The sequence below is a fragment of the Myotis nattereri genome, assembly GCF_964212035.1.
Source record: "Myotis nattereri genome assembly, chromosome: 15".
NCBI lineage: Eukaryota > Metazoa > Chordata > Mammalia > Chiroptera > Vespertilionidae > Myotis > Myotis nattereri.
The window spans coordinates 6,678,064-6,703,796 of NC_138090.1; the positions used below are offsets into that span (position 1 = coordinate 6,678,064).

Genomic DNA, 25,733 nt, shown 5'->3' on the forward strand with positions numbered 1-25,733 from the left:
CCACAGGAAAGGCTCAGTATGTGTAGCAGCTAGAGAAAAGGCTCAGCTGCAGGAACAAAGAACCCCTCACCCCACCCTCCCCAAAATAGAGTGGATTCAATACCGTAGCATTTTCTTTCTCTCTCCGGGAATACTCCGAGTCCAGGTCCGTGGGATTGCTCAGCTCCACATGGTCGCAGAGTCCTGGTTCCTCCCATTCTTGCTCATCGTCTCCTTGGGCATGCGGATCTGCAGGGTCAAAGCTGAGGCAGGGGCCTAGCTGTGCTCTGGCTTGGGGGAAGGGGAAGAGAGGTCACGGATTGGACGCACTCCGTGCGGTAAAGCTCATTCCTGGAAATAGGGCACATCTCTCCAGGCACATCCCAGTGGTGAGAACATGCTAGTAGCCAGATGGCCACACTGAGCTGCAAGGGAGGCTGGGAAATGCCGCCTCTGGCTGAGAAACCATCTTCCCGGGTATAGCTCCGTGCACGGGGGCTGGGTTTCCGTGGACAGTTAGCAGTCTCTGCCATGATATGTATTTGTTACTACTACAACCATTACAACAACAGCAATAACAGTCACTGCATTTTCCCCTGCTAATTCTCACCTGAGGATATTTTTCCATTGGGTTTTAGGGAGAGGAGAAGAGAGAGGGAAAGACCGAGAGAAACATCAATGTGAGAGAAACACATTGATCGGTTGCCTCCTGCATGAGCCCTGACCAGGGCCTGGGCCAGGGAGGAGCCTACAACCGAGGTATGTGCCCTTGACCAGAATCAAACCGGGGACCCTGCAGTCCACAGGCTGATGCTCTATCCACTGAGCCAAACTGGCTAGGGCAACAACTACTATTAACGTTACTGTATTCATTCGGTTCCTTCTGTCAGAGGAGGGGTGGGCGTGACCTCTAAGCCCTGCCCAGCATTGATTATCTGCCACCTTGCCTCCCCCTGTGGCAGCTTTAAGAGCAGGAAGTGTGGGGATGCCTTTGCAGAAGCCCTCTCCAGGAGCTTGCCGACAATGGGGAGCCTGAAGAAGCTGGGGTGAGCCAGGACTTGGAATGGAGAGGGGTCCTCCGCTGGGGATGCCAGAACTCTCCTCCCTTCCCTCAACCCTACGCAGGGCAGATCGGGCCTACCTCCCTTCCATCCCCGCTTCTCCCATCCATCTTTGCTTACCCTGTAGGTTAGCAGGAAGTAAGATCACTGCCCGAGGCATCTACCACCTGGTGCAGGCTTTGCCCCTCTGTCCACACCTGGAAGAGGTCAGGTGAGTGATCTCCCGGAGGGTTCACCGGCCGAGGGAAGAGGTCACGCCCAGGGCTCGCATGTTCAGGGGCCCTGACGGGTAGTTTTTCAGTGTGGCTCAGAGAGGGGAGGCATCAATCTAAGAGCTGGGTGGGGCTGGATCCAAGCTCAAGGCTCCTAACGACCCCAGACAAGGGCTTCTCTCATCCAATATTTTGGGCCATTTTGAAGGAGGTTGAGTTTTGAGGCCCCCTTCCCTCTTTCTGTGACCCTGAGCGGGGGATGGCAGTAAGTAGGCTGGTGTTAGGCACTGTGGGTTCACATAAATGCATGAATCATACGCACACCTTCACATTCATGCACAAATGCATGAAACATACACACACGTGCACTTGTCTGCTCTCTTAAGTACATGCCCCACATACATGCACACTCGAAGGTGTGCATATGTGCAGTGCACACACACATGCACACTTAGACCCACATACATACTCCTACCTGTGTCCGTGATGAGTGGCTGGAGAAGGGTGGGGCCAGGGCGCCTCCTCAGCAGCTCACAGGCGGACCCAGTGCCAGCTGGCACCTTTGTGAGCTTTAGAAAAGGCACCCCTTCATCCCTAGGTGCAGCCTAGCACTAGGGTGTGCCTCTTGCGTAATGGAGCATTAGCTGGGCCACAGGTCTGCTCTGTCCCTCCTGCTGGGTGTCTCCATGCATGCTCACTGTGCCCGATGGAAGAAAAGATCAAGATCACCCTCAATAATTAGAGAAGTAAATGTCAACAAATTCAGCATTTCCAAACATGTTTCCTGACCAGAGCGGTCACACACAAAGGCACCGCGAACTCTTCAGTTCTGTCCCTCCAGCCTGGAACCCGGGCAGGGCTGGGCTGTGGATGCCAGGAACCTGGGCAGGAGTCCAGGCAGGAACCCGGGCAGGACTGGGCTGTGGATGCCAGGAACCCGGGCAGGACTGGGCTGTGGGTCCCATTTGATGGGTGAGGCATGTGAGGTCAGAGAGGAAGGTGCTTGGCCTAGGGCTCTGGTGAGTCAGGGCCAGAGCTGAGGCCAGAAGCGGCATTTCCTGCATCCCAGCCTAGACCACTCATCACCTGGGAGGCAAGAGGCCCTGATGAACTTGAGCCTCAGGCACATCCCAGACGTTTTCCTGAGAGCAGGGTGCTGGGTCTCCTCATCCCACCTCACGAAGCCTTCCTAGTCCACCCGCTGGGTCCCTTGGGCCACCAGAGGGACTGAATGAGGACTGTATCGAGGCCGGCAGAGGGCCTTGCCTCCTAGCTGGACCTATTGAATCCCATGGAGCAGGTCACCAACTCCTTCTGGGACCCTGTGTTGTGTCTCCCCCATGAGGGTGGCCATGCCCGTCCCTTGCCAACTGGAGCTTCTAAGGGCCCCCACCCCAGAGCTGAGGGACTTGATCTCCCTTGTAGCTTTCAGGACAACCAGCTCAAGAACCAGGAGTTGCTGAGCATCGTGAAGGTCCTCCCTTGCCTGCCGACGCTCCGGAAGCTTGAGTAAGCGGCCTTTCCACCTGCCTGAGTCGCCCTCCGACCTTTGAGAGCAAAGGTCTGGGGCCCATGAGATGGGGGACTCACTCCTGACACCTTTGCCTCAATCATGCAGCCTGAGCCACAACAATGTCTCCATGGCGACCCTGCTGGGCTTGACCGAGGTGGCAGTCACGTGCCCGACTATCAGGATGCTGCAAGTCAGGTGAGCAGAAGACGTGGGAGCCTGGCCTTCAGGGTCTTGAGAAAAGAGGAGGGGCTGGGTAAAAGAGGAAGCCCTAGTGTGCAAGACGGCCATGCTTGAGTCTGTTTTACTCACATCGGTGTGTCCAGAGCCTAGCTCGGGCCTGGTACCTGGTACTCAACAAGTGAATGAATGGAAAGATGGATGGACGGACCAACAGAGGGATGAAGGAATGAATCAACGAAAGGGGAAAAAAAAAATCTAGGAAGTACAGGCATAGCCCGGAATGAGGCGCCGCGTTTCGCTCTCCGTGGTGCTGAACCAGCGCTGCCTGTTGGGTCACGGGCAGGTTCAGTGTTATGCCTCTTACTCCTGAAACACAGGAACTCCTATAAAATCAGTGCGTTCCTGGTTTCTATGATCTCTCTCGTGAAAGTTGTTTTCCTGGCTTTTTGAAACACTGGGTTCGTCAAGCAAGGGCATCGTCACCCTTGTACATGTCTGATTTGGGGCACCTTAGCCGGTTTTGTGATTGTCAATCACAAAGTCGGCTTCCTCTGGCGGTTTGGGACTGCACGGGGTGCGCAGGGAGGGGGTGAGGTGCTGGTTTCCAGCCCACGGGTTTCATGGCTTGGTGTCTGGCCCTGCAGGGAGGCGGACCTCATCATCCTTCTCTCCCTGCCCACAGAGACAGCTGCGGAGCTACCTGGGTAAGAAGTTAGGGAGGGAGCTGGTCTGGGCCCAGGCAGTTGTGGGGAAAGGTGGCCAAGGGAGCTGAGGGAGAGCTGGGATGTGGGGATCTTCCTTGCTGCTGCTGCTGCCCTGAGAAGTGACTGACTGCTCAGAGTTGGCAAAGGACTTCCGCTCCCAGAGTGAGCCAGCCCCTTGGGGTGGGGGTGGGGGAGGCGTGAAGAGACTTCAGATGGTGTTACTAAGTGGGGGAAAGTCTCCAAACTGCAAAAAATAAGGGGGGGGGAGGGGAAGGCTATTATGGTGCCTACATCTTACAGTTGTCCTGAGCATTAAACAAATTAATACATTAATGCTTAGAACCCTGCTGGCAGCCAGCTGGCACTCAAGTGCTGGCTCTTCAGCTGTGCATGGATTCCAGCTTGGCCAGCCCTGGGTGGCCAACGGAAGGGAAGTTGCCTTTCCGTGAAAGAACATTCGGACGGTGCTTCCCCACACCACTCCCAGCTGAGACCCCGAAACAGATGACCCTGTGTGTCCCTGAGCAAGTCCTTCCCCGGCTCTGAGCCTCACGTCCCCTCTCCCATACAGTGACTCAGTAGGACCACTGTCCTTCTCCCCCCAACCCCACCCCCGACTGTCCAGAGAGGTGGTACCCAGTACGGTAGCCGCATGGGACTATTTAAACTTATATGAGTTAAAATGAAGTAAAATGGGCATTTCATGTCATCACTCACATCAGCCACGTTTCAGGGGCTTGTTGGCCATAGGAGGCCAGTGGCTCCCACCACGGGGGGCCCAGATACAAAACCTTTCCATCGCCCCAGGCAGTTCTGTGGATGGCACTGATCTCCAAGTCAGTGTAAACGTGGCTCACACTGTCCCAGCTTCTCTCCCGCCCCAGCCCTCCCCTGGCCCAGGGGGAGGGAGCCTGGAGGTGCCGTGGCTTTCCACAGCCTGACTCACGTATGGCCTGTGTTCCTGGCCTTCTGAACCGCGGATGGTACATCTACACGTGGAGACCATGGCCCTTACACAGCAGCGGCTGCCTTTTGCTGAGCTTCACTTTTGTGCCTGTGGTCACCCCATTCAGTCCTTCTGTCACTCTATATGCCAGCTATTGTCATTTCATGTCAGAAAGGAGAAAATGGAGGCTCCCAGGGGTGAAGTGACTTGCCCAAGGCCGCACAGCTCTCTATGGCAGAGTCAGCATTTGAATAAAGGTTCCATTTGACTCCAAACCGCCTGCTCCTGCTGCGTCGCTGCATAGTGCCGTGAGCACCTCCAAGCAGCCGGCTTTGTTGCTCATTCACTGTGTGTCGTGCTAAGGAGTCTTCAGCCCCTAGAAGCCAAGAGCAGAGTCTGAGCTCCCCAGCCCAGGCCAATGTTGGACTTGTTCTTGCCAGATCCCCAGCCCTACGGGGAAGCGCCGGCCAGAAAGAGGCTCAGAGCAGAAGCTTGGCCCTCAGGTACCTCAATGGGATCCATGGCCTTCGGAGGAGGGATGTGATATGGGTGGAGGGTGTCATCCCAGGGGAAGGGCAGCGGGGAGGTGGGGAGGAGAAAGGGGAAAGCAGACCTGGGGCAGGGAAAGGACATGAATAACCCGTCCCGGCCTGAACAAGGAGCATCTGGCACAACAACGGCAACAGTAACTGTCATTTAATGGGCCCTCGCTGTGTGCTGGGCACGGTGGTATTTTATATCCATCACCTCGTTGTTATGCTTTTGCAAATTCTGCAAAGTCCACATTATTGTTCCCATTTGACAGAGGGGAACATTGAGTCTCAAATAGCTTACGTGCCTTGTCCGAGTTTACCCAGCGACTGAGAAGCAGGGCCAGGATTCAACACCAGGTCTGTCAGCCTCCTGGCTCCCCCAGGTCCCATGCCTCGTGGCGGGGCCAGGAGCTGGAGGAGGCATCGTGCAGCTTCTTGTCCTGAGCCCCTCTGCCCCCTACGCCACCCCAGGCTGCAGAAGTGTTGCCTAACCATCAGGGATGCGGAGATGCTCATAGCCCAGCTCCGGGAAGGCCCCCTCCTGGAGGAAGTAGAGTGAGTATCATGGGGCTCTCCGGGGCAGAAGACGGGAGGGCATGGCAGGGCAGGGTAGGAAGGGCCTCCGTTTGGGGTGAACAGTGTGGGGAAGATGCCTCCTTAAGGATCTGGGGGAAGCTATTATATAACAGCTACCGCTTCCACCTGGCCACCTCCACCTGGCAGGGTGTGACCTGTGTGTCACTCCTGCCTGTCCCCTTCGCTCCTTCCCGCTGCTCAGGATGAAGCCCGAATCCTAAAACCTGTGTGATCCGGAACCCTGCTCCCAACCCCCAAACCCCATCTGACCCCGCCCTCTGGTCGGTCTTCCCTCCAGACACACAGGCTCTCCCTTTCCGGTCCTCAAATGTACCCTTGGTGTACTGCTCCTCCGGCCCCATCTCTCTCCGCCCCTTGCTGATTGAACTAGTTTCACTAGCCTGCAGCTCCAACATCAGGGAAGCCTTCCCTGACCCCAGACCAGGTCATATGCCCCCATCATCATGAAGCTGGTCACAAGAAGTACTTGTGTAGGTTGTGGCATAAATTAGTGGTTGAGGGCAGGGCCGTGAAGTCAGGCTGCCTGGGTTCAAACCACAGGTCCGCCTTTGAGCAACTGCCCTAACCAGTCTGAACCTCAGCGTACTCATCAGTAAGATGAGGGTAACAATAGCGCCCACGTCCTAGGGCTGTTAGGGGGTGTAAAAATGCCATCATTGCAAAGGCCCCTAGGACAGTGCCTGGCAGGTCGTACACAGTCTTTTACACTCATTATTATGAAGGATCACTTACCCGAATGATGCTTTGCTGGAAGTCAATGAGGGGGGGGCGTGCATGTGGAGGGCTGGGGAGGGACCCCCCAGCAGCACAGGCAGCGGGCCCCTCTGTCTCAGCCTCTCAGGGAACCAGCTGGAGGACGAAGGCTGTCGACTGGTGGCAGAGGCTGCCCCCCAGCTGCGCATCGCCGGGAAGCTGGAGTGAGTGGCCCACCCCACTGTTGGGTAACAGAGCCCCGAGAGTCCCAGCGGGCCCCCATGCCTATCATCACTGAGGGAGCTGCTCCCCACTGCCCCCCACCCCCACCTTCTTCAAACTCCTGCAAAGTCCGAGTGGCTCAACCATGCCCTGCTTTTGCCTCTGACGTGAGCCAATTATGAAAACCCCTGGTAGAATGGGTCCCTTGCATTCTAGTTTGTCCTTACAACAGCCCCCGGTGGAGTGGGATGAGGTGGGGTGGAGTGTTGCGTTGAGCCAACGTTGGGGGATGGGGTGGGTGGGTGCTGGGGTGTTGGGATGGGATGGTGGGGTGGGAAGTGGTGTGTGAGGCTGGAGGTACAGTGTTGGGTGAGGGGTGGATTGTGGGGGTGGTGGGATGGAAAGAAAGGGTATTGAGCTGTGGGGCGTGCTACACTGTTGCACGGTAAAGTGGGGGTGCTGTCTGGGTGGCTTGTGTTGGGTCTTAGCATGTGGGCTGGGGTGGGGGTGTTGAGGTTGGGTAACTGATGTGGAACCTTGGCTTTGTATTGAAATCCTGGCTCTGTCATTTGGTAGCTTTGTGACCCTGGGAAAGTACTTTCACGTCTCCCAGCCTCCGTTTCCCCACTTGTTAAATGCGCTTAGAATGGTGCTATGAGCTATGAGCATCTCCACCGAGGCTCCGAGGGGCGAAAGCCGTGGGTCGGTTCTGGTCACTCAGCTGGAGAACTTGATTCTCTGAGTGGGGCGGGGTCCTGCGTCTCTCGGCTCATCCACCTGAGCTGGAATCCTTTGAGAGCCCCTGGCCAAGGACCCAGGACACCCCAAGAAGGCCAGCCCGGCAGCGGCTGAGCCAGGAGGAGGGGACTGGGGACTTCAGCCGCCTGCTGATGGCTGCCGCTCCTCCTCTCCACAGCCTCAGTGACAACGGGCTCTCGGTGGCGGGGGTGCCCTGGGTGCTGAGGGCAGTGAGCACGTGCCGGAACCTGGCAGACCTGCACATCAGGTGAGAGCTGGCCGTGGACGCCTGTCACCACACCCCCCTCCAGCCCAGAGCTCCGGCTCCTCCCATCATTCCCGGTCCCAGTTGCCTCCAGAGGGAGGGACCTAACAAAAGCACGATATGGCTGCAGGGTTAGTATGGGTGGTGCAGACAGCACACATAAGCATCTAACGCGGCATTTTTCTAACAAAGCTTTTCAAACACACTCCAAGGTAGGGAGCGCGGTATAACGAACACCAGTTCCCACCAATAATTACCCGCACTGTGTCACTCTCGCAGCATCTGTCCCTTGAAAACCTGATTTTTAGAAGAAAATTTGTCATTTTAATCCCATTTTTAAGAACAAGAAAAAGGAAAAGAACATTCACTGCATTAAAAAGCAAAATATTTTGAAGGACGCTCTCCCAAATGTAGTCAGTGGTCGTTGATACGTGGGAGAGACGGGGGTGATTTTCTTTTTACTTTATTATATTTTCTAAGTTCTCCATAGGGATGAAGTGGGACTTTTATAATGGGGAAAAATATACATAAAAAAATACATACATTCGGTTTGCAAGGCGAGGTTAGGGATGCTGGGCTATAAGTCACAGCCGCCTGTGGATTCTCAATGTCTGCCCTGACCTGGCAGCGACCTCCCTCTGCTGGGCAAGCAACCTCAGCCCAGGTGCCACCAGTGGACAGAGGGAGGGTTTCAGCCCGAGGCCCAAACCACAAAGGCCACAGCACTGAGGCTTTCTTTCAAGGGCGTGCCCGGAAGCGAGGGCTGATGATAGTTTGAAATCTGTGAAAGAAAGTCTTCAGGCCCCGGGGAGCTCAGAGGGTCAGGGGAGGTCAGAGGAAGTGACCGCAGCTAGAGGCTGGGGGATGGCAACCAGGAGGTTTCTCCAGGTCAGGCTAAAAAATGACCCGGGCCCTGGCCAGTTTAGCTCCGTGGAGAGAGCGTCAGCCTGCAGACGGAAGGGTTTGATTCCGGTCAAGGGCATGTACCCCGTTGCAGGCTGGATCCCCTGGCCCCAGTCGGGGTGCGTGCAGGAGGCAACCTCTCTCACATCAATGTTTCTCTCTCTGTGTCTCTCACCCTCCCTTCCACTCTAAAAATCAATGGAAAAATATTCTCAGCTGAGGATTAACAAAAAAACAAAAACAAAATGATCCATCGCAGCCGGGACTCCATAAGCCTCTTGCCTCCTCCCTCTCTTCTCTCCGCAGCCTCATGCACAAAACAGTGGTTCTCACGTTTGCCCCAGAACCGGAGGAGCAGGAGGGGACCCAGGAGAGGTAGGGCCCCAACACCATCCCGACCTCACCCTGGGCCAGGGCCACCCCCTCCCTGGCTCCCACAGCTGCTCAGTGCCGCTCAACTGCCAAGGAACCTTGGCATTCACATAGGCTCAGCAAGCCAGCGGGCACAGAGGGGGATGCAGCCCTAAGGGGAGGGTCAAGGGACAGATGCTGTCCCATCCCCTAGTGGCGCCTGAAGAGAGCCCTGTGATTCAGGATGGAGATGGCACCTCGCTGGGGCAGGCGCAGGGTAGCCCTTGGGCCTGAACCCGAGGATCGCTGGCCTACGCGTCTGATTTTGGCCAGAACTTCTGGCTTCCTTTGGCACAAGGACCCTTAGAGAGTGTTTGCCTCCTCCAGGGTGCCTTCCTGGATTGCCCCCAGCCCAGCACATAGGCAGAGACTCAGCTCTGTGCTCCTCAGTGTCCACCTGCAAGGTCTTCTGTAGGGTCTGAGCTTTCGGAGGCTTGCCTGAAGCTGAGGCTGGCATCTCTGAAGGCGATGATGATAAGGAGGAGGATATTAATGATGCTAACGGCCAAGGTTAATGGAGCACCAAGCACCAAACTAAGGCAACTCACGTACATTCTCCAGTAAGAGCCTAAGTGATTGTCCCAGGTGACACAGCCAGGACACAGAGGAGCCTGGAGGAACCAAGGTCTGGCGCTCTCCAGGCCTGGGTGGAGACTGCATGGTGGGAAGCGCGTTTGCTCAGCCTGGCCTGGTGTGTGTCTCTCCAGAGCTGCGTTTCTTGACAGCCTTACACTCCGCGTGTCCTCTGAGCTGCCCCCAAGCTCCCCGAGGATCAGGTACAGTGACAACCTGCAGGGCCTGGGCGTGGCTCCGGCTCCCTCCCTCCCTCTGCATGAAGCCTGCCCCTGGCCCCCAGCCCCAGCTGCTCCCTGGATGACAGGATCTGCTCTAGCCAGGAGTTGGGGCCTGGCTTCCCTGCCTTCCACTCTCCTGCCCAGCCCTCCACAGTCACCTTCCCCACCAGCCCCCCCTTAAGTGCCCCCAACTTCCAGCAGCTGAGGGGGTGTGGGAACTCTGGGCAGAGAGCATGGGGGGCTTGCAGCCCCTTCTTTTCCGGTCCTGAAGCTCAGCTCAGCCCCCCAGGACGCTCATCAGTTCTCCTCTGGCCTCTCTCTTCTCTGTCCATCTGCCTCTCCCTCCCTCTGTCTGTCTCTCTCAGATCATGTCTGTCTGGTTTTCTGTGGACCTTTTCTCATTGTCTGTTTGTCCTCCTCCGACACCATGCACACATGCGTGTGTGTGTGTGTGTGTGTGTGTGTGTGCGCATCTGCGCTCTCTCTCTCTCTCTCTCTCTCTCCTCTCTTTGTCTGTCCATCTTGGTGTCCCTCTCACTGTGCCTCTGACTCTGGTTTTCCTCTGCCTGTGTGTGATGTCTGTGTGTTATGTGTTGGTCCTTCTTTGTCTGTCTGTCTGGGTGCCAGATGCGTCCGCCCCAGTCCCTCCTGCAAGCCTGTGTGCTTGGGGCCAGGCCCGCTCTGGCCTCCGTGGCGGGGCTGCAGGGCTGTGGTTCTGCCTCCGCAGGCTGACACACTGCGGTTTGCAAGCTGAGCACCTGGAGCAGCTCTGCAAGGCCTTGGAAGGAAGCTGTCGCCTGGGCCACCTCGAGTGAGTGGCGCTGTCGGAAGGCGGGTGGGTGGGGCTAAGCAGTGAGTGAGAGCTGGGTTTTGTTTTGCTTTTTAAGATTTGGACCTCCTGCTGCAATAGAGAATCTGGTGAACGTTGTGCCTCTTCCCCCTAGAATATAGGTTCCCCCACACTTGACTCCCCCTGAAGCCCATCCCTGACCCCCTCGGAGTCACAAACCCCAGGATAAGAACCTGGGGGAGACCCCAGCTGACCTAGCGCCACCTGCTAAAGTCTGGCCCCACCACACCGTGTCCAGTTTCAGGAGAAGCGGAGTGATTGAGGGGATGGGATGGAGAGACAAAACTCCTGCTCCCCCCTCCCTCCACCAACCTGTTCTCCCCGCCCCTCCCAGCTTATCAAGGAATGCTCTGGGGGACGAAGGTGCGGCCCAGCTGGCTCGGTGGCTCCCAGCGCTGGGCGCTCTGCAGTCCTTGAAGTGAGTAGCTGGCTGTCCTCATGGCGATGAGGGGATGTGGCGGGGCGTGGGGGGGAGGGGCGGGCAGTGAGGGGGGCTCTTCTTATGTCCCATCTCTCTACCTCCATGGCTTCTCAGAAAGATTAAATAAGAAAAGGCATGTCTGTTGCCTGGCCCAGTCCCTGGCACGTGGTGAGTGCTCAGGAAAGGGCGTGATTCTCATTCATATCGAGTCTGGCATCGGTGACTCAATGGTCCAGCTTCTGATTTAAGGTTTCGCTTCCCGAATCTGTTCCTGGGAGGCCCAGTCGCCCCGGGCAAGGCAGGTGGGAAGTATGACTGATTGATGTAGAGGCTGGCAGCCATTCTGACCATGGGTGCAGGGCGGGGCTGTTGGCTGGGTGCAAGCTGGTAGGCAGAGAGGATTCGGATCCCACAGGACACCCAAGCAGGGTGCCCGGGGCATCCGGAGGACCTGGCAGAGATGGGAGATTCTCAGAGGGGAGGTCTGGTAGGAGGCCAGGAACCCCAGCCTTTGCCGGCAGCGACCAGACTTCCCGGGCCCTGAAAGCCTCCTGTGTTCTTGGCCCCACATCCCCTCCTCCCAAGCTCTTCTGGGACAAAGCTAGAGGAGCCCTGGAAAGCGGTCCCAGGTCCCAGGTCCCGGCGTGACCTTGAGCAGGTTCCATCACCTCCTGAGCCCTGGTTCCCGTCATTAACACATAAACAGTAGAGGGGCTGTGCTCTGGCTCCAACCTTAGAAGGAGTCTGTGGCCTGAGGCCCTTCCTGCTCCGACAGGCTCCCCGGGATGCTGGGAAGGAGAGGATGGGCGAGGAGGAGGGCCTCCCCACTGCAGGCAAATGCTGTGTGATGGGAGCTTTCGGGGCAAATCCCCATGTGACCTTCTCCACACAGGATGGATGCCGAGTCTGACCCCGGGCCTGCGAGAGCCTGCAGGCACCCACCAGGGCCCCCGTCCCGAGGCGGGCGTCCTTAAATGGCAAAAAAAGCCACCACGACAGGTGGACAGACATTGGTCACCGGGCACCACCCCCCTTTATCGGGGACAGACATTGGTCACCGGGCACCACCCCCCTTTATCGGGGACAGACATTGGTCCCCGGGCACCACCCCCCTTTATCGGGGACAGACATTGGTCACCGGGCACCACCCCCCTTTATCGGGCGCCTAAAGGCACTCCCCACGTTCAGAGGGAGCCACGGGGTCTAATGGCAGCTCTGTCACCCGTGTGTCTTGTAACTTTGGGGGAGACCTGGCTGCTTTATGGGCCTCGGTTTCCCCATCCGAGGGGGGGGCTGGAAGAGGCGCGCTCACCTATGAGAGCTCCTAGCGAGTTTCGCCGTCCGGACGCGGGGCCCGCCCTCCCCTGCCCTGTGCTCTGACCACACAGAGGGTGCTGTCAGTCTTGTCACTTGAAACAAGACTGGGTCCCCTGCCGACACCACGCCTGTGATTCCCCAGCCTCAGTGAGAACCGCTTGTCCCTGGACGCTGTGTTCAGTTTGGCCCAGTGCTTCTCTGCGGTGCCCTGGGTCCTCCAGCTGGACATCAGGTGAGTGAGCCTCAGGGCCCTGCCCGGCCCCGTCGTCTGCATTCACCACAGGCATCCTCAGGGCCCGCGGGGTCCCGGGTCAGTGTGTGTGGGATGGGTGGCTGCTGAATGAATGAATGAATGAATGAATGAGTGAATGAGTGAGTGAATGAGTCTGTGAATGAATGAATGAATGAATGACTATAGCCCCAGGACACTCAAATTTCTCCATGGGACACAATCCATGGACTCCCCCACTCTCTGGGTTATTCTGGGAGACTTTTTTGTATATATTTTTCTTGAATTCAGAGAGGAAAGGAGAGAGAGAGATAGAAACATCAATGATGAGAGAGAATCACTGACCCGCTGCCTCCTGCACACCACCCACTGGGGATGGAGCCCGCAACTCAGGCATGTGCCCTGACTGGGAATTGAGCCTCCTAGTTTATCGGTCAGTGCTCAACCATTAAGCCACGTGGGCCAGGCTGTTCTGGGAGACTTTTAAGAAAACTGGGACCACCCTTGTGACCACTGAGTGCTCAGGGACTCGCTTTAATTGTGGGGTCTCTGGAGCTGATGAAACTATAGAAGGGCAAATGCACCCAGCCACACAGCTCTGGGACATGCAATGTAGATCATGCATGCTTCCTTGAAAGGCCTGCCCATCCCTCCCCTCCCCCTCCCAAGAGTGGGCAGTGTGAGAGCAGACAGACCAGGTTCAAATCCAGGCTCACCGGTTCCCTGCGGCACAGCGTCTAGGAGGTCACTGAGCCTCTCCACGCCTCAGTTTCTCCATCTGTAAAATGGGGTAAGAACACTTCTTTACCTCACAGTTTTCGCATGAGACTCAGCGGAGATCATGTGGCTGGTGTGCTTTGTATGTGCCTTAATGCATGCAGCGGTTGTCATATAGTTACTGTGGTATTTGCTGAGAAAGAATGCAGGCTGCCCTCCAGCCTCCCCTTGACCTGGTCAGTCTGCCCTCGTGCCCTTGACCTGGTCAGTGGGCCCTTTGCCTGGTCTCTGATTGCTGCCTCCCTTCTGCCTGCAGCTTCGAGAGCCAGCACGTGGTCCTGAGAGGCGGCAGAAGAGCCAGGTGAGGGCGGAGAGCTCCGAGGGTGAGGCGGGCTCCCCTTTCCCTCTGCTCCCCATTTCCTGGAGGAGCCCCCCACCCCAGACCCATGCGGACCACTGTCAGCTCCAAAGTAAACCCCCCTCCATATGAATTTGCAGGAATCCGCTGCCTTCACCCTCTTGGAAGAAGCCAGCGCAGAGGGAGGGAGGGGACGCTGGGTGGCAGGCACCAGAATGGAGCTGGGCTGGCAGCTGCCGCTGTGGGGGAGGGAGAAGGAAGCGTCCGGGGGACTTTTGCAGCCTCTGCAGACTCACAGTCTCTTATGAGTCACTGCCCTTTCACACCCTGAGGAGCTAGGAGCGCATCTGAGAAGCCAAGAGCCGTTGGCGCTCTGAAAGTTTCCGCGTCTTTGCTGTGAACAAAGGGCAATAGTGACTTCTCGCAGGTGCTCCTGGCTGCCCGGCTGCCCCCTGGTGGGCACCTCGGTTTCGCTCAGCAGGTTGGCAAGCACCAGAGCCACCTGATGCGGGTGTCTGGGCTGCTGCGTCCCTTCCCCAGGTGGCTTCTGAAACCAGGGCTGGCCTCGGTCTAGGGCTTCTATTTCTGGGGATCCTCTGGGTTTTTGAGGCCCACAGTGTAGAGGCACAGGGAGACGAGTCATGTGACAGCCACATCTGTGATCAGAGTGAGGAGAGGCTCTGTCCTGGCTCCCCCTAACCTGTCAGGGCCGCCCCCGTGGACAGGTGGGCCTCAGATTCCCCATCTGTACAGTGAGGGGGTTGATTGTCTTGAGGGCCCCTCCCTGCCCCGACTGATGAGCCTGAGCTTCTAACGTGGATGATTTAAACTTTCCTCTCCAAACGTTTCCCTGCCCAAGGCGTCTGCCGGCCCGCAGCCCTCCGCCAGAGTCCCCCGCCCAAGCCCAGTCCTCGGGGTCCGGTCAGCGCTGCGTCCCCAGGAGCTTCTGGTACCTTCTTACCCACGTCTTGTTTGGGGGTAACCACAGTGGGGAGAGGGCTCAAGGAGTGAGGAGAGCCTGGAGGGTCAGGCGGGGATTGGGAGAAAGGAGAAAGGGAATTTGAGAGAAGGGGAGAGAGAGGGTGAGTGTGAGGGCTGTGGGCCCTGCACTGATTTCTCTGAAGGCTTCCAGCTCCCCCACGAGGGGCTATGGGACCTGGCGGGCCCCTCCCTCTCCTGGCCTCGATTTCTTTTCTTTGTTTTTAAATATATTTTTATTGATTTCAGAGAGGAAGGGAGAGGGGATAGAGAGGAACATCAGTGATGAGAGAGAATCACGGACTGGCTGCCTCCTGCACGCTCCCTGCTAGAGATTGAGCCGGCAGCCCCGGCATGTGCCCTGACCAGGAATCAAACCGTGACCACTTAGTTCTTAGGTTGATGTGCAACCACTGAGCCATGCCGGCCAGGCCTGGCCTCATTTTCCTCACATAAGAAGAGACACCCTGCCGAAACCGGTGTGGCTCAGTGGATAGAGCGTCGGCCTGCGGACTGAAAGGTCCCAGGTTCAATTCCGGTCAAGGGCATGTACCTTGGTTGCGGGCACATCCCCAGTAGGAGATGTGCAGGAGGCAGCTGATCCATGTTTCTCTCTCATCGATGTTTCTAACTCTCTATCCCTCTCCCTTCCTCTCTGTAAAATCAATAAAATATATTTAAAAAAAAAAAAAAGAAGAGACACCCGAGGTGGGGCTGAACAGGGTTGTCCTGAGGAGGGGGAGGGTGTCCAGGTGGCCGGCCAGCTTGCACAGAGGCCCCGAGGAGGGAAAGCTGGGCTTGTGGGCAGCATTTCAGTGTGGCCACAGCATAGACAGGGAGCGTGGAAGCGAATGAGGGGGGGGCAGGGGAGGAGAGGAAGGCTCTTTGCTTTTAGCCTAAGGGTAATGGGGAGCCACAGAGGGTTTCAGCACGGGGGTTGGGGGGGCGTTGGCTGGTCAGGTTTGCATTGCTTAAGCATAGGACGCTGGCAGGGGGAAGAAGGGTGGATGGGAGGCAAGCGGGGAGGCGGGGGGTGGTAAGTGGACCAGGTGAGTGGTGGTGGCCGGACTCAGGCAGGGCTCAGTGGAGAGCACAGAGGGGCTGGAGAGGGCAGCTGGGCACTCAGAGGGTCAGAATGGTGGGGATGGGGGGCTCTGGGAGACTTGGGGGTGGAGAGCGTACCCTGTGGGGGAGGAGCTTGCAGCCTGGGGAGGAGCTGAGAGTCCCTGGGGCTGCACGGGGCGCCCCCCCCCCCAGCCTTCTCTGACCCCCTGCCCTGCCTGCTGCTCCTTTTCAGCCTCAGGGAGTGTCGCCTGGAGGCCCTGAGCCTCACCCACCTCTGCGAGGCTCTGGAGAAGTGCCCGGGGCCCCTGGAAGTCAGGTCAGTAAGAAGGACGCAGCCCCGTGACCTGGGGGTGTGGGGTGAATCTTTTCTGGTTCCTTCCCACCAGATCTCACAGCCCAACCCAGCCGTGGGCAAACTACGGGCCGTGGGCCGGATCCGGCCGTTTGAAATGAATAAAACTAAAAAAAAAAAAAAAAAAAAAAAAAGACCGTACCCTTTTATGTAATGATGTTTACTTTGAATTTATATTAGTTCACACAAACACTCCATCCATGCTTTTGTTCCGGCCTCCGGTCCAGTTTAAGAACCCATTGTGGCCCTCGCGTCAAAAAGTTTGCCCACCCCTGGCCCAACCCCATGAGAGTTCCCTGGCCCATTGCTAGAAGCCTCAGTAATGAAAACACTTTCGTTCTGGAGACTACCAAGCACATGTACATCAGAGAGAGTCATGTAGTGGAGCCTAGTTCCGCTCTACCTACCTCCGTAAGTCGTCACTCCGTGGCCCAGCGCACACAGGGGCACACGCATGCACCCCAAACACCTCATTTTAAAAAAATATATTTTTATTGATTTCAGAGAAGACAGGAGAGGGACAGAGAGCTAGAAACAGTAATAATGAGAGAGAGTCATGGGTCAGCTGCCTCCTGCACACCCCACACTGGGGATGGAGCCCGCAACCCGGGCCTGTGCCCTGACCGGGAATTGAATGGTGACCTCCTGGTTCATAGGTTGACGCTCAACCACTGAGCCACACCGGACCTGCTCTCTATTTTTTTTTTTTTTTACAAAACCTATTGTTACAGAACAGAAAGGGTTTGTCCATCAGGTGCTAGCAGAGCCAAATACTGACCCCAAGAACCGCAGGGGAGAGAGATGGGGTATTTTATTCCGAGTGCCCCTCCAGGAGAACGGAGGCTAGTGCTCAGATGCAGAACTGCCCCGTGGTGTGTGGGTTACAGACCCTGTGGGACAAAATGACAGGACAGGGGCGTTAGGGTTGGGGCTGTGCTGGGAGCTGACTGGCGGGCGGAGATGAGGTAATGAGTCATTTCTCTGAGTCATTTCACAGTTGAGCACAGCTGTGAGGTGTTTCCCAGGGCCCCTCTGTCCGGTCTCATGGGAAAGCAGCCGGGGGGGTCTGTTCCACCTTAGGGCTCGGGGAGCCGAAACTTAGCAGGTCAAGGTGTGATTTTAGCCGGACCATTACCCAGCCTGGTTTCTGCTGCCTCTGGGGTGGCTGATTATCCGAGGGGACGGTCTCTTAGAGGAAGAGGGAGAGGGAGAGCCAGAGGGAGAGAGTTCTAGAGCTAGGATTTTCAACTAAATGTAGTCAACGTCATAGGACCCTAAAATAGCACCATTATTTTATGACCTATTAAAATCCTCAAATATCCCATCAATGTTTCATTGTCCCTGATGGCTTGTGTTTTGCACACGGTGTTTGCATAGTCGTGCCTTTTGATACTAACCCTCCAAAGTTTGCTTGTGCCACAAATTATTCAGACACACACACACACACACACCAATGTCAGAATCTAGATAGACATGCAGGCTGCTCCCAGTATTTTTTTGTTTTGGTTTAATTTATTATTATTGTTGTTGCTGCTGCTGTTGTCGTTGTTGTTATTATTATTATTAGCACTGCAGCCAATGCTGCAAAAAGCACTCTTCTTAGAAGTCAAAGAACACGAGTCTGGCATAACCCAGCATTTCCCATCGCATATGACCGTCCTCTCCCTCTAGCCTCCGTGATCAGCCAGGGACCTGGTGCTCAGAGGGAATGTTTGGGGCCCGGCTCTGGCTGTGTGGCCACGCTCCTAGCTGTCCCCAAGGCTTCCCCACGTCATTCAGATGTTCTGTCTCACAGATTGTCCTGCGTGGTGCTGAGCGACCAGAGCCTGGACGCCCTGCTGGGGCACCTGCCCCGGCTCCCCCAGCTGAGCCTCCTGCAGTAGGTGTTTCCCCCAGTTTGCTGTGCAGCCCTGGCTCCTGCATTGCAAAGCCACCCCTCCCTCCCCCGCCCTCCTTCTCCTGAGCTGTGTCATCATTATATCTGTCACAACTGGGTGCTCGAGTCTACTTGCAGCTCTTTCCTCTGACTTTATCCACCTTCGGGGGTGTTATTTGACCCCTCTGGGCCTCAGCTTCCACATCTGATAAGTGGGATTAATATTCCCCCAGGGATGGGACTCCAAGACAGTTGTTTCAAAGCGCCTTGAAGAATGACAGGCCTGTGACAGGTGGGCTGTGGGGCTGCTCCCCACCCACAGAAGTCACCTGCTTCTAGAAAGGGACTCTCCAGAGGCAGGTCATGCTCACGCCACACCACTTTTTAAAGGCCACCGTGCACATTCAGAAAAGGGAACTGGAGTGGCCTCCCTTACAGTATTTAAAATTCTGTGTTCTAGTTTCAGCTCCGACTGGTTAGAATTTAAAAAGGATTTACTTTCAATCTTCTAGCAGGTGGGAGAAGCTGCAGCGGAGACGGAAAAATACAACAGGAAAATAAATCGTGTCATTCATAATAGCAACCTAAGTTCTAGTGCTAAGGCTCCCGGGACACCTGAGCTGGCTCACAAACACCCAGGCTCTCCATCCTCCTGAGTCCTGTGGAAGGGAGGGAGGGAGGGAGGGGAGGAGGGAGGGAGGGAAGAGACGGTGGCTTTCCAGAGGTGGGCAAATTCAGCAGAGCTCACGCCAACCCCCACAGCACCCACTCTGGTCCTACCCTCAGGAGAGAACGGGTCCGGCAGGCTCCTTCGGACACAGAGGGTGGCGGGTTAAAATGAACAGGTGCAAAACTTCAGACCAGAGAGGGACGTCTCTATGCCCCAGTCACACAGCGTCTGTCTTTGGAGCCAGGTGGCCAGCCTGACTGTCCCCGGGTCTTACACTTTGTATATTACTCAGTCATAGTGCTTATGCACTGCTGTGGGCCAGGAGCTGTTTGGGGTGCTGGAGACACAGCGGGGGGCGGGGGGCCCGCTTGGGGTGCTGGACACACCACATCCTGCTCCTTGCCACCAAGACTCGCCTGTTAAGTCTGTGCTTGAGGGAGAAATCTATAATAATAAAAGCATAAATGCTAATTAGACCAGACGTCCTTCCAGACGAAGCCAGGGCTGCGAGGGAAGCCCGGGTCCCAGGTGCCAGAGGGAAGCCGGTGCCGGCAGGAGGGGGAAGGAAGGCCTACTCTTGCATGAATTTCGTGCACCAGGCCTCTAATATAATAATAAGGAGCTTAGGTATCGGTTAGGCAGTGCCCACACTCAATGTAATTAAACCCTCAGGACACCTACAGAGGAAGGTAGACCATGAGTAGAGGCCTGTGTTGTCCATGTAGGGAAACTGAGGCTCAGACAGCTTGAATGACTCACGCAGGGACACACAGCCAGTAAGCAGAGCTGGGGCTCAAACCCCAGCCTGCTTGACCCCAAGCCCTTATGTGTTTCTCTTGAGTCCCCGCTTCCTCATTGCGGTGCTGCCCTCCCTGCCCCCGGTTCCTGCCCGCCAACCTGTCCCGGCTCCTTGCCCACTGAGCCTGCCCGGCTCCAACTTGCTGACTTGGGGTCGCCTCTTCCCTCCTCAGGCTGAGCCAGACGCCACTGTCCCCGAGGAGCCCCTTTCTGCTGGCTCACCTCCTCGGCCTGTGCCCACGAGTGGAGAAGGTGGATCTCAGGTGGGCATTGCCCAGGGGCAACGGGGCTGGTCTTGGGGGCTGTGCCTGAAGCCTGGTGGGTGTGAGGGGTAGGATGGAGGCAGTAGGACCCACATCAGAGCCTGGGCTCCTGGAGGAGGGGTGCCTCCTGGGGGCATCCAAGGCTGTGGCCAGGTGGCTGACCCAGGTACCGTGTGCTCCAGGTCCTTGCATGATGCCACCCTGTACTTCAAGTCTAGCGAGGAGCAGAAAGGCGGGCGCTGTGGGTAAGTCCTGGGGCGGTGCCCTGGCAGCCAGTGGATAGTGGGACCAGGAGACCTGCCTCCTGGTAGCGAGAGGACAGACAGCGGAGACTGTGCAGAGAGCTCCCCAAGAAGGACCTGCAAGGGGACTTGTTTCCTCCAACGTGAAGAAGCAGGGCTCCAGCCTGGACAGGTAGCTCAGTTGGTTAGAGCAGTGGTTGGCGAACTGCGGCCCCTTGAGTGTGGCTCTTCCACAAAATGCCACATGCAGGCGCGCACGTACAGTGCGATTGAAACTTCGTGGCCACACTCAAGGGGCCAAAGAGCCACATGTGGCTCGTGAGCCGCAGTTTGCCGACCACTGGGTTAGAGCATTGTCCCGACGTGCCAAAGTTGTGGGTTCGATCCCTAGTCAGGGCCATATAAGAACCAACCAATGAATGCACCAATAAGTGGGACAACAAATTGACGTCTCTCTCTCTCTAAAAAAAAAATCAATATAAAAATAATTTAAAAAGGAAGCAAGGCTCCAGAGAGGGTGGGCTTTGTCAAGGGCAAAGGGGTACACGTCAGACTGGCCCAGAACTGAGAGCTGGAGGAAAGGGACTTCATAACCGCCCACCAGGCTTTAATCCCAGCTCCACGAGGCCTGGCACTTGGGGCAAGTTCCTTGACCTCTCTGATCCTCGGCTCCTGCTGCTGGAGACGGGAGACCCCGTGCTGCAGGGCGCTTGCAAGGATCACATGAGGCGACGTGTCAGGCACGGGTGTCACATGTGCCAGTGCCCCCCTGCTGACTCCGGGGCCAGTGCTCTGTGGTTGCGGGCTGGGGGGGGGAGGTGTTGCGTGGAGGCAGGCTAACGGGAGGGTGGCCTCTGAGGGCAGGGATGACATTTCTGCCACTGGCTCCTCAGAGCCCTGGACCAGACCCTCTGGCTGCACCTCAGCTGTGAACAAAGAAGCAGAAGAGCTGATATTTGTTGAGCTTCTGAAGGCACCATTCTTTAGAGGAGGAGGAGGAGGAGGAGGAGGAGGAGGAGGAGGAGGAGGAGGAGGGGGAGAAGGAGGAGGAGGAGGAGGAGGAGGAGGAGGAGAAGGAGGAGGAGGAGGAGAAGGAGGAGGAGGAGGAGGAGGAGGAGGAGGAGGAGGAGGAGGAGAAGGAGGAGGAGGAGGAGGAGGAGGAGGAGAAGGAGGAGGAGAAGGAGGAGGAAGAGGAGGAGGAGGAGGAGGAGAAGGAGGAGGAGGAGGAGGAGGAGGAGGAGGAGGAGGAGGGGGAGAAGGAGGAGGAGGAGGAGGAGGAGAAGGAGGAGGAGGAGGAGGAGGGGGAGAAGGAGGAGGAGGAGGAGGAGGAGGAGGAGAAGGAGGAGGAGGAGGAGGAGGAGGAGGAGGAGGGGGGGCGGGGTGAGGAGGAGAAGAAGGAGGAGGAGGAGGAGGAGAAGGAGGAGGAGGAGGAGGAGGAGGAGGAGGAGGAGGGGGGGGGCGGGGTGAGGAGGAGAAGAAGGAGGAGGAGGAGGAGGAGAAGGAGGAGGAGGAGGAGGAGAAGGAGGAGGAGGAGGAGGAGAAGGAGGGGGGGGGGTGAGGAGGAGAAGAAAAGAGAGACATCGACTTATTGTTCCACTTATTTATGCATTCATTGGTGGAGTCTTTTTTTAAAATATATTTTTTATGGATTTCAGAGAGGGAGAGAGAGATAGAAACATCAATAATGAGAGAAAATCATTGATTGGCTGCCTCCTGCACACCCCCTACTAGGGATCGAGCTCACAACCCAGGCGTGTGCCCTGACCAGGAATCTAACCGTGACCTCCTGGTTCATAGGTTGATGCTCAACCCCTGAGCCACGCCGGCCGGGCTTAGCTGTAGTTTTTGACTCCTGTCCTAGCCCAGCGATAGTTCCCAAGTCAGAGGTTCCCGAAATGTAGGACCCTGACCGGGGTGGGGTGGTTTTTAGGGAGTTGGGAAGATAGCAGAGTCAGTGTTCAAGTTCATTGACTCCTTCAAGTTCATTGACTCCTTCAAGTTCATTGACTCCTTCGTGAGGTCACGATTCCGTGTGTCTACGACCAGGAGGAGGTCTCGGTGGTGTGTTAGCGGGTGTTTAACACGTCTCAACACTAAGCTCCCTTTTAAAGAGAGAGAGAGCCCTCGGCAGGTGTGCGTCTCTGGCTGGGCTTTAATGCTGGGCTTTTGCTCTCGTGTGTTCTTACGCTTATGGCCTGTGTGTGGCACGTGATGCCAGTTTCCCATCTGAGTGGGTGACACGGGGTTTCCTTTCACAATAAAGGAATTAACCCAGAATGAGCTGACTTGAAAATAGAAAGTAAAAATAGGGTACAAGGGGATTTAGGACTGTGGGGAAAACAAGGAAGGAAAGTAACAGTGATAAAAATGTGAAATATGGATTTTAGGAACTTTCTGATTTTAAGATTTTTTTTTCCCTCAGTTGCTGGCTGGTCACAGGCTCTTCCTCTGCCTTGTTATATAGTTGAAGGTTAAGCCTTTCAAAGGCAGATTCGCCACTCGTTTTCATTCCAGCAACAATAGCCTTCTCAAGAGTAGATCTCACCCTGCTCCCTACCCCATGACTTTTCGTTAAAATGACTCTGAGTCCTAGCTTGTGTGGCTCAGTTGGTTGGGCGTTGTCCCGTGCACCGAAAGGTCGCCGGTTCAATTCCTGGTCAGGGCACACACTTGTGGTTTGGGTGATGTTTCTCTCTCTCTCTCTTCCTTCCTCTCTCTAAAAATATACACATATTAGTGGCCTGGCGCATGAAATTCGTGCACATTAAAAGGGAATTAAGTAGATCCGCTCCAGGCCTGCTCAAGCCACGCCGTGGTGGCTCAGGCAGGCCCCCCTGACTGTGTCCCCACCCAAGTCCCTGGCCCTGTTCCCGCCCACCAGCTCCTGTGCACATGCAGCCCGTTGACCGGACGTGACTGGGACACCGTTAGGACCAATTAGCATATTACCTCTTTATATAGAGATAGAATTTTTAATGACCCCAAGAGCTGGCGTTCTCCAGCTGGAGGTTGAGTCAGACAGCTTTGCCCCTAGAGGTGCTGACTCAGTGGGGCTGGCTGAGTTCGCAGACTTTGCATCTCAGCAAGTTCCCCCTTCGAGAGCCACCTCCCCAGAGGGAGCACAGGGGCGCCAGTGGGGCCGGCTGTGGGGAAGGTGGAAGTGGTGGAAGTGGATAGCCCCAGAGAGTCCAAGCTTGGGGGAGGCCACACCAGGACAAGCCAGGGCGGAGTGGGTCTGAGTGGCTCACCGCCCCAGCTCTGGCTCGTTCCCCCTCCCCCAGCAGGTTCACGGGCTGCGGCCTCAGCCAGATGCACGTGGAGCCACTGTGCGAGTTGCTGAGGAAGTGTGAGGACCTCAGCCAGCTGGAGTAAGTATGAGGAGAGGAGCAGGGAGAGCAGTCTGGGAGCAGACACCTGGGTGGCACTGGAGGTGTGTGTGTGTGTGTGTGTGTGTGTGTGCGCACTCAACCCCAGCCCAGGACGGTGGGTCACACCCTTAAGGTTTCTCTGTACCATGGTATCCCTCCCACCCACCCCTACTCCTGCCGTAGTGGAGCTAGTTCAGAGTGTGCCTGGATCTAAGTTGGGGAGCCCTTCATAAGGGCCACAGGAGCCCGTTGGCCTCGCGTTGAGCAAGGCATCGGAGCTCTGCTGGCTGATGGGGACTAAGCGAAGGGTCCATTGGTTTGCCTGGCAGGGGGTTAAAGGTACCACCTGCCTCAGCCTGAGCGGGGTCCCGGAGCCAGCTGGGCGGGGACTCGTGAGCCTTCGTGCTGTTGAGAAGCGGTATCCATGGGGCCTGCCTTGGGTGCCCAAATAGTGCAGCCCCCACGTGGGTAGAAAAATAAAATAATAATAATAATAGCAAACACTGTTGGGCACTTCTCCACTGGCCTAAGTGCCTTAGATCGTCTTTTCGTCCTTCCGACAAACCCAGGTACTATTATCACCATTTTGCACATGGAGAAGCTGAGGCTCAGAGAGTTTAAGGACTTGCTCAAGGTCACACAGCTAATACAATGTGGAGTCTTTTAACAGCGGGCAGGGAGTCCAGCTAAGGGCCTGCAGGAGTGAAATAGAGCTGTACAAAAAAATTAAATTAACTTCCTGTCATGAGGTGGCCAAGAAGAGAAATGTGGCTGATGAAAATAATGTATTTTATTTTTTTAAATATGTTTTCCATTGATTTTAATAATTTTTGTTGATTTTGGGGGGAGGGAGAGAGAGAGAGAGAGAGAGAGGGAAACATCAGTGAGTGAGAGAGAGAGATATCTATCGGCTGCCTCCTGCACGCCCCACACTGGTGATTGAGCCTGAAACCCAGGCGTGTGCCCTGCTTGGGAATCAAACCTGCGATCTCTTGGTGCATGGGAAAATGCTCAACCAACTGAGCCACACGGGCCAGGACAAAAATTATGTATGTCAGCGAAAAAGGACTAAGCAATATATCTTTTGAGTTTTTCTCTTGTTTGTTTGCTTTTTTCATTGTAGAGGGCACTTTTTCTTATTTTAAAGATGATTTTAAGGGGCTTTGTGAAACAAGCTAATTTTTACAGTATCTCAGGAAAAGACGAAATAGATAAGCCTCGGGAGTGTCAAAATCAGGGGCAAAATGAGTTCAAAGATGCAGGACAAAATCAGATACCGCAGGCAGGCCCGTTATATTGTTCCTACACTGTGGCTAAAACCCCAGGCTGCTCCAATGAAGGGAAGTAAGAAAGCACTCAAGCCCACTTTCCGATATTGCATTCCCAAGTTAAAAGAGGAGCTCTATTGGGTAAATACAGCCCCCAAATACCTTTTTTCTGAATTTACTCTGGTTCCAAATGGCAGCTCCCAACTGACGCGGGCCAAGGGCATAGTCAAAGCGAACTGGGTTTTCTTGAACTCCCGCAAGCCTGCTGGAGTCCTGGGAGTGGTCAGCAGCTATTGAAGGGGAAGATGAGGACTGGTTAACTGTGGTGCTGGTGAGGGGGATGGTGACGGGGACACAAAGCTGTTGCATGGTGGTGGTGGTGGTGGTGGTGATCATTGGCGATGATCCTAGTGGAGATGGTGGTGGTGGGGTGGTGGTGGTGGTGATAATTGGTGATGATCCTAGTGGAGATGGTGGTGGTGGGGTGGTGGTGGTGGTGATAATTGGCGATGATCCTAGTGGAGATGGTGGTGGTAGTGGGCTTGGGGAATTCAAGGAGTGACGATGGGATGAAGCTGGTGGTGGTGATGGTGATGTTGGGACGGAGCAGCGCTGACTGGCAGGGGTGATGTGAAGGTGGTGATGAGGGTGCTGTGTGGGTGGAGTGGCAGTGATGCAGCTCTGACCGTCAACCGCCTCCTCTTCCCTCCTACAGCCTGTCAGCCAACCAGCTGGGTGACGACGGGCTCAGGTGCTTGCTGATGTGTCTGCCTCGGTTGCCCATCTCGGGTTCTCTTGAGTAAGTGAGGAGCAGCCTCAAGGACAGCGAAGAGGAAGCCTTCCTGGGCCCAGAGCATGGGTTTGGAGGGATCTTTTTATATATGTGTATACATTTTTATTGATTGATTGATTGATTTCAGAGAGGAAGGGAGAGGGAGAGAGAGAGAGAGAGAGAGAAACATCAATGATGAGAGACAATCATTAATCGGCTGCCTCCTGCATGCCTCACACTGGGGATCAAGCCGACAACCCTGGCATGTGCCCTGACCAGGAATCAAACCATGACCTCCTGGTTCATAGGACAGTGTTCAACCCCTGAGCCACACCGGCCAGGCGGAGCGATCTTTTGAGGGGTCCCCAGAGAACTCCAGAGGACAAGGATTGGGAGGGGAAAGGGGTGATTCTTACCTTGACACCCCTAGTTGGGCCC

General features: G+C 55.9%; 1 protein-coding gene across 1 annotated transcript in view; it reads left to right on the forward strand.

Moving 5' to 3' along the window:
• The window catches only part of NLRC5 (NLR family CARD domain containing 5), a 940,085-nt gene that overhangs the window by 6,151 nt on the left and 908,201 nt on the right, over positions 1-25,733 (forward strand). The window contains exons 6-27 of the mRNA XM_081108345.1: positions 942-1,025; positions 1,168-1,251; positions 2,678-2,761; positions 2,871-2,960; positions 3,590-3,649; positions 5,036-5,098; positions 5,600-5,683; positions 6,559-6,642; positions 7,557-7,646; positions 8,853-8,921; positions 9,665-9,733; positions 10,479-10,562; positions 10,936-11,019; positions 12,482-12,571; positions 13,602-13,646; positions 14,503-14,592; positions 15,919-16,002; positions 17,834-17,917; positions 19,556-19,645; positions 19,828-19,890; positions 23,169-23,255; positions 25,239-25,322. Of these exons, the coding sequence (XP_080964471.1) occupies positions 942-1,025; positions 1,168-1,251; positions 2,678-2,761; positions 2,871-2,960; positions 3,590-3,649; positions 5,036-5,098; positions 5,600-5,683; positions 6,559-6,642; positions 7,557-7,646; positions 8,853-8,921; positions 9,665-9,733; positions 10,479-10,562; positions 10,936-11,019; positions 12,482-12,571; positions 13,602-13,646; positions 14,503-14,592; positions 15,919-16,002; positions 17,834-17,917; positions 19,556-19,645; positions 19,828-19,890; positions 23,169-23,255; positions 25,239-25,322 (1,746 nt within the window). The remainder of the gene's footprint in view (positions 1-941; positions 1,026-1,167; positions 1,252-2,677; positions 2,762-2,870; positions 2,961-3,589; positions 3,650-5,035; positions 5,099-5,599; positions 5,684-6,558; positions 6,643-7,556; positions 7,647-8,852; positions 8,922-9,664; positions 9,734-10,478; positions 10,563-10,935; positions 11,020-12,481; positions 12,572-13,601; positions 13,647-14,502; positions 14,593-15,918; positions 16,003-17,833; positions 17,918-19,555; positions 19,646-19,827; positions 19,891-23,168; positions 23,256-25,238; positions 25,323-25,733) is intronic.